Genomic DNA, 12,837 nt, shown 5'->3' with positions numbered 1-12,837 from the left:
TACCGGTGTAATCTAAACCTCTTTGCTCTGTGTTGTGTCCAGGCCGTCCCAGAAGGGGACTGGTTCTGCCCGGAGTGCCGTCCCAAACAGCGAGCCAACCGCCTCCCCTCCCGCCAACGGCCCTCTGTCGACTCTGAGGAATTGGAGGAAGAGGAGGAGGACTCTGAGGAAGGAGACTCTGGGGAGGAGACGACGGAGGAGGAAGAGGAGAAGAGGTGTGTTCTGGGCGTCACTGTACTTCATTGGGTTGATATTAGGCAGACCCCGTTTAGGCTGTTGGTCGACCGAGACTTCTTTAGTCAAGTAGTCACAAATTATATATATTTTTGTAGTTCAAAACACCTGTCTAATTTGCGCCTTTCTCAGTGGACTAATCCATTGTGGAGGCCGTGGGGATGGCACAGTCCATCACTCCAAGACGTGCTACTGAAGTTGTACGTGTTGCTATTACATAAGAACAATGGTGCAACCGAAATAAAAAATATTTATTCTATAACAAATGCGCTTTCTCCTGCGTTAGTGGTCGCTGTCCACGGTTCTGACACGTAATCTTCAGTATGCAGTTGAATTGGCGCCTTTCCCTATATGTTGCTATGTGCATAATAGCGAAGTTAACCAGTATATCGGTGTTGAGAACAATACGGCGTGGCAGCAACGAAGTGAGGAAATGGGCCTTGCCTTAATTGTCTAAGAAAATTTAGGAGAGGAAACCCCAATTTTAATTAGGTCTATTATCCAATAACCTAACTGTTTAATTTGCCTGGCTTTATAAATCCATATATATAGTTGCAGTGTTTACATACACCTTAGCCAAATATATTTAAACTCAGTTTTTCACAATTCCTGACATTGAATCCGAGTAAAAAAATCCCTGTCTTAGGGCAGTTAGGATCACCATTTTATTTTAAGAATGTGAAATGTCAGGATAATAGTAGAGAGAATGATTTATTTCAGCTTTTATTTCTTTCAGCACATTCCCAGTGCGTCAGAAGTTTACATGCACTCAATTAGTATTTGGTAGCATTGCCTTTAAATTGTTTCACTTGGGTCAAATGTTTCAGGTAGCCTTCCACAAGCTCCCCACAATAAGTTAGGTGAATTTTGTCCCATTCCTCCTGACAGAGCTGGTGTAACTGAGTCAGGTTTGTAGGCCTCCTTGCTCGCACATGCTTTTTCAGTTCTGCCCTCAAATTTTCTATAGGATTGAGGTCAGGGCTTTGTGATGGCCACTCCAATACCTTGACTTTGTTGTCCTTAAGCCATTTTGCCACAACTTTGGGAGTATGCTTGAGATCATTGTCCATTTGGAAGACCCATTTGCGACCAAGCTTTAACTTCCTGACTGATGTCTTGATGTTGCTTCAATATATCCACATAATTTTCCTTCCTCATGATGCCATCTATTTTGTGAAGTGCACCAGTCCCTCCTGCAGCAAAGCACCCCCACAACATGATGCTGCCACCCCCGTTCTTCACGGTTGAGATGGTGTTCTTTGGCTTGCAAGCGTCCCCCTTTTTCCTCCAAACATAACGATGGTCATTATGGCCAAGGAGTTCTATTTTTGTTTCATCAGATCAGAGGACATTTCTCCAAAAAGTACGATCTTTGTCCCCATGTGCAGTTGCAAACCGTAGTCTGGCTTTTTTATGGCGGTTTTGGAGCAGTGGCTTCTTCCTTGCTAAGCGGCCTTTCAAGTTATGTCAATATAGGACTCCTTTTACTGTGGATATAGATACTTTTGTACCCGTTTCTGCCAGCATCTTCACAAGGTCCTTTGCTGTTGTTCTGGGATTGTTTTGCACTTTTCGCACCAATGTATGTTCATCTCTAGGAAACAGAAAGCGTCTCCTTCCTGAGCGGTATAACGGCTGCGTGGTCCCATGGTGTTTATACTTGCGTACTATTGTTTGTACAGATGAACGTGGTACCTTCAGGCGTTTGGAAATTGCTCCCAGGGACGAACCAGACTTGTGAAGGTCTACAATTTTTTTTTTAATCTGAGATCTTGGCAGATTATTATTTGATTTTCCAATGATGTCAAGTAAAGAGGCACTGAGTTTAAAGGTAGGCCTTGAAATACATCCACAAATACACCTCCAAATGACTCAAATGATGTCAATTAGCCTATCAGAAGCTTCTAAAGCCATGATGTCATTTTCTGAAATTTTCCAAGCTGTTTTAAAGGCACAGTCAACTTAGTGCATGTAAACTTTTGACCCACTTGTGATACGGTGAATTATAAGTGAAATAATCTGTCTGTAAACAATAGTTGGAAAAATGACATCATGCACAAAGTAGATGTTCTAACCAACTTATCTAAACTATAGTTTGTTAACAAGAAATTTGTGGAGTGGTTGAAAAACGAGTTTTAATGACTCCAACCTAAGTGTATGTAAACTTCAGACTTCAACTGTATCTACAGAAATAAGGCGTATCCTGTTTTGTGTTTGTTTAATAGTCTACTGATTCTGCGAGGACCAAGCCTCACAACCACATGTCAGATAAAGCAATTTCACAAATTCGTCTTTTGTCATATCTTTGCTATGCTGTAATAAAGGCTTTAAAAATATATATAATAATTTAACAAACTCTGGTATTATAATTGATTTAGTGTTTACACTGTTCCAAGTGGTCAGAAAAGTAATATTGGCATCTAACAGCACTTAATAATATGTACGCAGCTCTTGCTCCTATACCCTCCTTTTTCATGATCTCCTTATTGTTATTACAATAATTATAATCTGTAGCCCTAAGAGTGCGTCTGGTTTAGACTTAATACTGTAATTTACGCCTATTTCAATATAGGCTACTGTATCAATTATTCCTTCATGTAATCACTCAGCATGCATGCTTTGAAATGCAATCAAGCATTTTTGTTTTTAAAATGCAATAACAAAGGAAGCCTTGAATAATTAGCCTAAACAATAAATGTTTTTTGTCTTTGCTGTAATAAAGGCTTCATAAAAAATATAATTAGGACAGTCTATGGTACTTATAATTTCTGTGTTTACACTGTTCCAAATGCTCAATTATTAATTTTTTTATTGTAATCTGACCGCACTTGTTTGGCACATATAATCCTCATGCAGCACTTGCTCCCATAACCTCCTTTCCACAACTAAGTAAAATGTCTTACCCAGATCTAACTTCCCCCTTCCCTCCTGAGCAACCAGTAAACATTCATGTTTCGAGTTTATTTTTCATGTCCACTGCATCCATTTTGCTGTCACGTATAGAGTTTATAACCAATTTATTAATGCGATTATGATAGGCTATAGGTCAGGCCTTATTGGTCACGAGCATGCAATGCACACATTTCAAACAAAGAGCGCAAATGTTGAGGGAATAAGGAATATTTTTCCTAAACAAATGACGGATTTCGGTAACAGAACTTTTCAGTCCAGAAATAACAAACTAAATGGCTGTAATTATGTTGCAGCTTCAGCACAGACGGCGAGATAAACACATGCTGTGCTGCCTGTCAGATGCAGCAGGGAGGAGCGAGACCACATGCGCCAGACACACTCGCTGTCTTTTTTGTTTCCTTTTGAGCCATTTGTGTGTCATTATTTCATCAAACGGTGCACTTAAAGCATTAGACAAGCTCAGTGCATAGGTGTCTATATCGATTGATCGAAAGAACAAACTACTCTCGGTCAACCAAGATTTTTGTTGTACAGCCGTAGTTTCTATTAAATTGAATACTTTAAAACAATAAAAACAACCCAACACATTTAGTTTATTCAGATATCTGAAGTTTCCCTCCCACAATTCTGTCTCCCTCTTCTCCTTTTAGTGCCGCTAAAAAGGTCCGGACTGCTGTGAAGCCTCCTGTGCCTACTACCAAAGGAAGTCGGTTGAACAGCAGGACCAACTCAAGTCATTCCACCCCCCGGAGCCAGCAGACCACCCCCAAACAGGCCCTCTCAGCTGGGAAGGGAGCCGCTTCCAGGTCCTCAGGGAAGAAGCCCACCCCAGTCTCCAATAAGCCCTCCCCAGTCTCCAACGGCAGACCTCCACCACGGCCAGGCAGCAGAGTCAGCTCCCGGCTCAGTCATGAGATATTGGCAACCAACGGTACCTCTAGCAGGCCAGGCAGCCAGCCTGCTCCATCTCCCTCTCTGGCAGTCTCCCGTAAAAGACCAATCTCAGGTAAGACCAGTTAAGACAGTGGAGGGGGAGATGGAAGAGGGTTGTGTTGGGTGATTTAAAAATACAAAAATGTGTTCTTGTAAAGTAGTGTGTCAACATGATGTGCCAGGGTCTTTATATTGCTGAAGATGTAATGCAAAAAAAATGTATGTCTGTATAGAAGTGTTGAATGTTAATTTTGTCATGTATCAATTACACAACTTCCCTCTAGTTGGGGCTTTCTCACTTACTGTGCTCATCTTTGGGTTTATATTCTCCTTCCGCTGTTTCTCCAGCAGAGGTCTCCCACAAGCCCAGGCTGGTCCTGACTCCCTCAGTCTCAGGTTCTTCTTCCAATCGCCGCAGCTCAGGGAGGAACCTAGGAGTCCATGAGCTGTCTGCCTGCGAGCAGTTGACTGTAGAGCTAGTCAGACATGAAGACAGCTGGCCCTTCATGAAACTGGTGTCTAGGACACAGGTAATACATGACTTAAAGGCTGATAGGAGAGGCACGCAGAGCGACATGCATGCATTTAGAAAAAACAGCACACACACATGCAAGCACTTCTATGAATACGTTTTCCTATACTTTTACATAACTAGCTACGTCACTAGTGACACGCATACAGTGCCTTCAGAAAGTATGATTATACCCCTTGACTTATTCCAAATTTTTGTTATTACAGCCTGAATTCAAAATGGATTCAATTTATTTGTTTCTCACCCATCTGCCACATAATGATAAAGTGAAAACATGTTTTTTGAAATGTTTGCACGTTTATTGAAAATTAAATCCAGAAATATCTTATTTACATAAGAATTCACACCTCTGAGAGTAAATACTTTTGTAAAAGCACATTTGGCAGTGATTACAGCTGGGAGTCTTTCAGGGTAAGTCTCTAAGAGCATTCCACACCTGGATTGTGCAACATTTACCCATTTATTCTTTTCAAAATTCTGCAAGCTCTGTCAAATTGGTGTTTGGTCATTGCTAGACAACCATTTTCAGGTCTTGCTGTAGATTTAAGTCAACTGTAACTCTGCCACTCAGGAACCTTCACTGTCTTATTGGTAAGCGACTTTGGCCTTTGTGTGTTAGGTTATTGTCCTGCTGAAAGGTGTCTGGTGGAAAGCAGACTGAACCAGGTTTTCCTCTAGGACTTTACCTATACTTAGCTCCATTTCTTTTTATCCTTAACTCCCCAGTCCTTAACAATTACAAGCATACCCATAACATGATGCAGCCACCACTATGCTGGAGAATATGGTGATTGGTACTTAGTAATCTGTTGTGTTGGATTTGCCCCATACATAACACTTTGTATTCAGGAATAAAATAAATTGCTTTGACATTTTTTGCAGTGTTACTTTAGTGCCTTGTTGCAAAAAGGATGATGTTTTGGAATATTTTTATTTTGTAGAGGCTTCCTCTTTTTCACTCAGTTAGTATTGTGGATTAACTACAATGTTGATCTATTCTCCGTTTTCTTCTATCACAGCCATTAAACTTGAACTGTTTTATAGTCACCATTGGCATCATGGTGAAACCCCTGAGTGATTTCCTTCCTCTCCGGCAACTGAGTTAGGAAGGACGCCTGAATCTTTGTAGTGACACACAATCGAAAGGGTAATTAATAATTTCACCATGTTCAAAGGGGGATATTCAAAGTCTTTTTGTTTTTTTACCCATCTACCAATAGGTGCCCTCCTTTTGCAAAAACCTCCCTGGTCTTTGTGGTTGAATCTGTTTGTTTGAAATTCACTGCTCGACTGAGGGACCTTACTTACAGATAATTGTATGTGTGTGGTACAGAGATGAGGTAGTCATTCAAAAATCATGTTGAACACTATTGCACACAGTGAGTCCATGCAACTTAAAACCTCTTAAGGATCGGACCCTTTTTTTTCCATTTTTGCCTAAGATGACATACCCGTAGCTGTAGCTCAGGACCTGAAGCAAGGATATGCATATTCTTGAAACAGTTTGTGGAAATGGGAAATTAATGTAGGAGAATAACACATTAGATCTGGTAAAAGATAATACAAAGGGGGGGGGGAAACTTGTTAATTTTATTTTTTTCCCCCATCTTTGAAATGCAAGAGAAAGGCCATAAAGTATTATTCCAGTTTAGGCGCAATTTAGATTTTGGCCACTGTTCAGTTTTGACTGATCCAATGACCCATTGCATTTCTGTTCAAAATGTTGTATCAAGTCTGCCCAAATGTGCCTAATTGGTTTATTAATACATTTAAGTTCATAACTGCACTTTCCTCAAACGATAGCATGGTATTATTTCACTGTAATAGGTATTATAAATCGGACAGTACAGTTTTACATTAACAAGAATTTAAGCTTTCTGCCCATATCAGATGTCTATGTCCTGGGAATTGTTCTTGTTACTTACAACCTTATGCTAATCACATTAGCGCACGTTAGCTCAACCGTCCTGCGGGGGAGCACCGATCCTGTAGAGGTTTTAACTACTTCACTAGTCAACCTCAATACTACCTTGTTGTATTGCTTTGAGATTTGTGGATTGTTTTGTCTTTTTTAAATGACCTGATTTTGTCTCCTCACTTCTGCAGGTTCCAGACTACTTTGACATTATCAAAAAGCCCATTGCGCTGAGCACTATCCGAGAAAAGGTTAACAACTGTGCATATAAAACAGCCAGTAAGTTGATATTTTGCTTTTCTGTGTTAACTAACACATGTTTATGCCGTCATGTTTCTGTACTTCACCAGATGGGGACTTTTTTTCTCTCTCTCTCACAGCGGCATACGTTGAGGACGTGGAACTCATGTTCGCCAACTGTTTACAATACAACCCTCAGCACACAAATGAAGCTAAAGCAGGAGCAAGGCTCCAAGCCTTCTTCAACTCCGAGATCTCTAACCTGGGGCTGGCGGACCGGACCACTCCTCCACCGAAGCGGTCCCGGATGTAAAGCTGACTGACTGAAACTACTTGGTCGTATTCATTAATGCACACCGTAGCAAAATGTTTTTTGACATAAACAAGTTTATTGGACAAATTCAGGTAGTCCCTTCCTGTTTTGCTTTTGTCTTCATCCATTTGTTTTCTAGTGAATACCATCATTCATTGGAAAGTCTGAACATTCCCAAAGCATTGTGCAGTGTAATATCATTCCCTCAAGATAATGCAGGAACAACTATCTCGCTGTGAAAAGTATTTGCACTGAATATTTGAAAACTACTCTTTTCTATTCGTATTCACTCAGGGAAAACGAATTGTGGTTGGAAATAAGTGTTTAACAGTGCATTTTTATATTTTGTATCTTGTGAGCATTTCTACACTTTCTTTGTGCACATACTTTTCTTTGACCATTTCAGTTAATTTAGATGACTTGAGTATTAAGTTTAATATGGACAATTTTGCATTTGTTCGTTTCACAGTAAAAACTCATTTTGCATGGACTGTTTCAGGTTCCCATCTTTCAGGGAAACACTACACTGGAATCTGATTTACTGTTCCTTATTTCCTATAATTCATTGGTTATTTATTTTAGTTAAGCTAAGAACTTGCTTTAAATTATATTTTTATAGAACATGTTTGTTTTTGTAAAGAATTATTGGCCTAGTTTTTAGTTCAAACTATAGGAAACTGTTTGGGGTAGGGTTTAAATACTGAGTTTTGTCCCCATATCTTTCTCACCTCAGCTTTTGTATTTGCTATCGTGTATATTTTCTATATGTAAAAATAAATTCACTGTTTTAATATTTCTTGGTCAGCTCTCACTTGTGTTGCCAATCTCTGATGCATAAATATGAAGTGCATGAATATATTAAAGTCTATATTTTAGGTAATTTTTTTCTACACCTCAGAGATAAAATGGGCTCGATCTTTTGATAGGGTTTGAGAAATAACACCAACTTCCCCACCAGGAAAGTTAAGTTAAGTGTAGAAGTCCGCAAGTCAATTTAGCTTTATTGTCAACCGTATGTCACAGGACAAATTCCCCTTATCCCATTGCTGAGCCCGCCCGCCGCAAGTGCAGTGGCTCATACCACCCGGTCAGGACGTTCATTCCCATATCGCTATACCCCTAAAGATTTCACCACATAATAGCAAATCTCACGGGACCGACGATCTTACAAACATGGTAGGATAATTTACTCTTCTAGTTGAGTGCTGAAGCTACTCTGGTAGTTTCTAGTTGAGTGATGATTTTAACTTTTTGTAACTTTGTTGCAACATTGGGTAGTGTTCGACAGTAACATTGGTTTGCTTGCTTACGCACCAACGTATTGATTGCTGGTTACAGTTCGACATTCCGCAGTGGTGAGCTATAGCTACAATGTTTGTTATATATATAAACGTGATTTCGTTTGTAAAATCAGTTCCAATTTAGGATTGTCACAGGGCCTGCATCCTCAGGCGGCCATTTTAACCTAATTATAGCGCAGTCCGCTATCTAACTGTAACGTTTCTCACTCTACTACTGACAGTTTACCTTCATGATCTGAAAGTTTAGCCAAGTTGGCTTGCTAGCTAATAACATAGCTACCTGATAGCGATTACCTTTTCTACACGACAAGCTACCTTTAATGATTGGGACAATCTAACGTCAACTTGTAATTGTCTTGCCTGCCTCCTGTTTTGTTTGATTGCACTCAAGCCAATACGCCCATGCGGATTTGCAAATTAATACTCTTCCCATAGCTACTGGTTTACTGTAGTGGGCCTAACCGACTAAACTCAACTATTTACAATATAGTTGAGTGGCGACGCACTGGTGCTCCGAAGTCACACAATTATTTCAGGACCCAAAAGACAAGTGTGCAATTGCAGTTTATCCTTTGCGTACTCAAATCAGTCGTTTTTAAAAACGTCATTTTCTGACGTCGTAGCTCCAGTCCGCCCATACTGATCGCACCTCAACACAGCTCGTGGAGTTGAGTTTAATCGGCTACGGTGGGCGTTGACACATGCACATGTTGCTATACACCAAGCGAGTTACCTGTCTCATTCACTGACGGTTGACAGTGTGGTGGTCACCAACTAGTCACTGGTCAGCGAGTTTCGTGCACTCTTTTGATATATTGAGGGTGGCTAATCAGCAGTCACCACTGTTGGAATGTCCTAATATTGCCACAGCTTGGCTTTCTGGTCCAATTGTCATCTTTAATAGAGAGAACACTTTGGCCAACTGACATAGCAGCCTATGTAGTAGCCCAAAGGCCGATAGATGGCGATATTGTTGATCCAAACGCATGTGTATGCAGTCGGTAATACACTCCAATACCCCGTGGACCGGTTCGTACCTAAAACGTTCTCCATTCAGGCCGAAAAGTCGTCGATTTCCTCCTTAACTACATTTACTGGCGAGAAGACCATTTCCACCACCATGATAATGTTACATCCTGATGTTGCGCCCTGCTTTCAGCCAGAGTTAACAACGGACTGCTGCAAGCTAATTGGCTGAACGCGATTCGCAACATCCAGGACCAGCATTCCTAGGCGCATTAGCGCTTTAGCGTTGTAGTGGAAATGTGTGTCTCATAAAGAAAGTACCCATATTTTACGTTTTTTAAGTCTACTCCAAGACAAAATAAAAAAGGTGAACAAATAAGAATCTATGCCTTTGCAGCCTGAATCGAGAATGTTTTAGGTACGAACCGGTCCGAGGGGGATATGAGTGTATTGCCGGCTGCATACAAAGCTTTTGGACGGTAAAATGAAACCATCAATACGCCATCTGCCGGCCTGCAGCCTATGCAAAATGACTCGGCATGTGTGGCGGTAGGTAGTGTCAGAGTAAAATGGTGTTGATTCGTTGTGAGTGTCAAAGGAAAGAAAGGCTATGATCAATGCTGCAGTCACTTGTTATTCTGTCTGCATGACTACTGGTAGCTAGCTACATACTGTATGTGTGAAGGTTTGTATTTGTAATACCTTGTTAAGGAAAGCATTTCCCATCTCCATGCTGTTAGCTATAGACCTAGATTCAATGTCCACATCATAAATAAACAGGATGTCTTTGCAGTCTTTAATATCAGCCATGTACCCTGTGTTTACTAGCTATTGAAGAGACGACAACAATAATCTAGGCTGCTATATCATCTGGTTCACATTTGAGTTCTAAATCACACCTTGAATGAACCTTGTATATCATTCTCCCCTCTTTCCACAGGCCTCAGGTGTCACTGTCAACGATGAAGTCATCAAGGTCTTCAATGACATGAAGGTCAGGAAGTCATCCTCTACCGAAGATGTAAAAAAGCGTAAAAAGGCTGTGCTGTTTTGCCTCAGCGATGACAAGAAGAAGATCATCGTAGAGGAGGGCAAGTGGATCCTCGTTGGTGACATTGGGGAGTCGGTGGACGACCCATACGCCTGTTTTGTCAAGCTTTTACCGCTCAACGATTGCAGATACGGCTTATACGATGCCACATACGAAACAAAAGAATCCAAGAAAGAAGACCTGGTATTTATATTTTGGTAAGTTTGTACGTTGCCCTTTGTTAGTTTGAAAGGTGCAAAGCTACTGTCAATAATGTTTCTTAAAAGCCTATATTCCCTAGCTTGGCTGGGGTGTCATTTGGTAGGCACTCTAGATCAGTGGCTGTGTCAACCACTGGTTCAATCGCTGGGATCTGACACCGAATTAGTCAATTCTTATTAAGTGTTGTCAGGAGGACCATAGCTTGGTGGTCCCTGGTATAAAAAGTTTGAGAAACATTGCTGCTGCTTTCATTTGTGTAGTATGGATTCCTATGGAATAAGCCGTTATTAGCTAGGCTTATTAAGTCATTGTGTTTCCTTCCTCATTCCAGGGCACCTGAGGGTGCGCCCTTGAAAAGCAAGATGATCTATGCTAGCTCTAAAGATGCCATTAAAAAGAAGTTCACAGGTAAGTGAAAATTGCTATATACAATCACTATTCCTGTATGTTTGACCTTATATTGAATGATCGTGTGGTTCAGTAATTTATTCAGGTGATGTCAGAGAATTTGCATGGTAAAAACTAGGCTATCTTATCAAAACTATCAATTATTAATAACTACGAGTTATTTTCTTTTCGTATTCATGTTCTATGAAAGTGTCGTGAATGTCTGGCGGTTCAAATTTTTCAAAATACCATTTAATTTCTACCCCATAGATCCATTGAAAGTTTAGAGAAGAATGTGTGGGATCAAACAAAATTCCCCCAGATACCCCTGCAATTTTTGAAAGTGCTTCCTTAGTATTCAACACAACAGTATAAAACAGATGGGAATTAACTTGATATACTCCCCTTGGTTTTTTAGGTATCAAACACGAATGGCAAGTCAACGGATTAGACGACATCCAGGACCGCGCCACCCTGGCAGACAAGTTGGGAGGAAACGTGGTGGTATCACTCGAAGGGTTACCATTGTAAATGGGAAATACTACGTGCCATCTGGATTCCAGACGCTTTCATCTTAGCAGCTGTATCTATAGCATTTGAGTCTAAAGGAATAGCTTTAGCCTTTTTTGGTCTGTATTTTTTCCACACAATGGAAGGAGATCTCATTAACATATGCGGAAGCCTACAAGTTATTTTGCCAGACAACTTCTTCAAAAAAATCTGTGTATTTTTTTTATTTTTTTTAACCTTCAAGGAATGATCACACATCACGGGTTTTTCCAAACAAATATGAACAGCAACGCCACACTACCTGAGATTAATAACACTCCCACAACAAAAACATTAAGATTAGCACTGTTTTTGCGTTCTCTGCCACTTAAACAATGATGACTAAATGCTCAGTAGTGTAGGAAAATGTGAATGCTTTCTATAATGCCTTGACAGTCATATTCACTGCCCAGGTTACAGCTAATAGCAAGTATTTTGCACTCATGAGGTTTTCATAAGACTGACTTATTTATTTTCAATGTTCTATCTTATCCAATATGTTATTTGACATGGCAAAACACGTAATAGACTATGCATATACTAAGCACTTTGTTAATACACTACAAAAGTTTAGGCAAAAAGGTCAAGAATAACTAAAGAATATCTGTATTTATGTTAACTAGATAGAGATGTTACCGGTTTTCATTCCTTTTATCCATATGGACAAGAACAGATTAGTATTTGACTGTTCAATTGCCGCCTTACTTTCATTTGAATGTACAGGACACCACAGTAAAAAGGAGGGTTGGTGCTTGCAGTTTTTTTAACACTAAAAGAAAGATATTTCAAATATGTCAATAAAGATGGCAATATGTGCATTTGGAGCCTTAAGTGGAACATTGTTTTTGAGATTGGGTGAGGAGGTTGCCACTTTACAATAAAACCTTGTGGCAGATAACAAAAAGAAGTGTCTTTTGTTCTGTGTTGTCTGTCTGTGTACATCTGTTCATCAGGAGGGCTGGGTAACAATAAAGAGATACGCGACTGATTTCCTCTAACAGGAAATAGAAAAGATCTGGTCTACATGCTGTGTTCTGCTACATTGTACTGGTTAATGTTTTATTCAATTAAACCTGATGCAGTGGGTGACGATCTTCTTGGCTCAGTTCAGAACAGTACAATGTTACAGAACATTCGCATAGAAATATATTGTTTAGAATAGATAGCATTCTCTGTTGTGTAGAAGAAGGAATCATTTCAGGTCTATAATTTCTGTGTAAGGTGGTTTCTCTGATGCTTTTTATATGTAATGTCTACAGTCTTATGAGGGAAGCCAAACTATTAAGGCTATTTCTGTAGGAG

At 40.1% G+C, this 12,837-nt stretch overlaps 2 protein-coding genes across 6 annotated transcripts in view; both read left to right on the top strand.

The window, feature by feature from the left end:
* Positions 1-7,873, top strand: part of LOC106611229 (bromodomain adjacent to zinc finger domain protein 1A) — a 38,706-nt gene extending 30,833 nt beyond the window's left edge. For 4 of the 5 annotated variants that reach the window (XM_014211219.2, XM_014211222.2, XM_014211220.2 and 1 more), the window contains exons 22-26: positions 43-215; positions 3,798-4,153; positions 4,429-4,610; positions 6,719-6,806; positions 6,908-7,873. In XM_014211219.2, coding sequence (XP_014066694.1) covers positions 43-215; positions 3,798-4,153; positions 4,429-4,610; positions 6,719-6,806; positions 6,908-7,080 — 972 coding nt within the window. In that variant the 3' untranslated portion in view covers positions 7,081-7,873. The remainder of the gene's footprint in view (positions 1-42; positions 216-3,797; positions 4,154-4,428; positions 4,611-6,718; positions 6,807-6,907) is intronic. The other variant, XM_045723601.1, reaches the window with a different exon arrangement.
* A 267-nt stretch (positions 7,874-8,140) lies between these two features.
* cf12 (cofilin 2) lies at positions 8,141-12,433 on the top strand. Its single transcript, NM_001139701.1, is given in 4 exon segments — positions 8,141-8,256; positions 10,288-10,595; positions 10,931-11,007; positions 11,405-12,433. Coding segments are annotated over 4 exon segments (501 nt in total). The 5' UTR covers positions 8,141-8,253; the 3' UTR covers positions 11,518-12,433.
* Positions 12,434-12,837: the final 404 nt, after the last annotated feature.

This window comes from Salmo salar, chromosome ssa09 (assembly GCF_905237065.1).
Source record: "Salmo salar chromosome ssa09, Ssal_v3.1, whole genome shotgun sequence".
NCBI lineage: Eukaryota > Metazoa > Chordata > Actinopteri > Salmoniformes > Salmonidae > Salmo > Salmo salar.
This window is presented reverse-complemented; position numbering and strand designations above follow the sequence as displayed.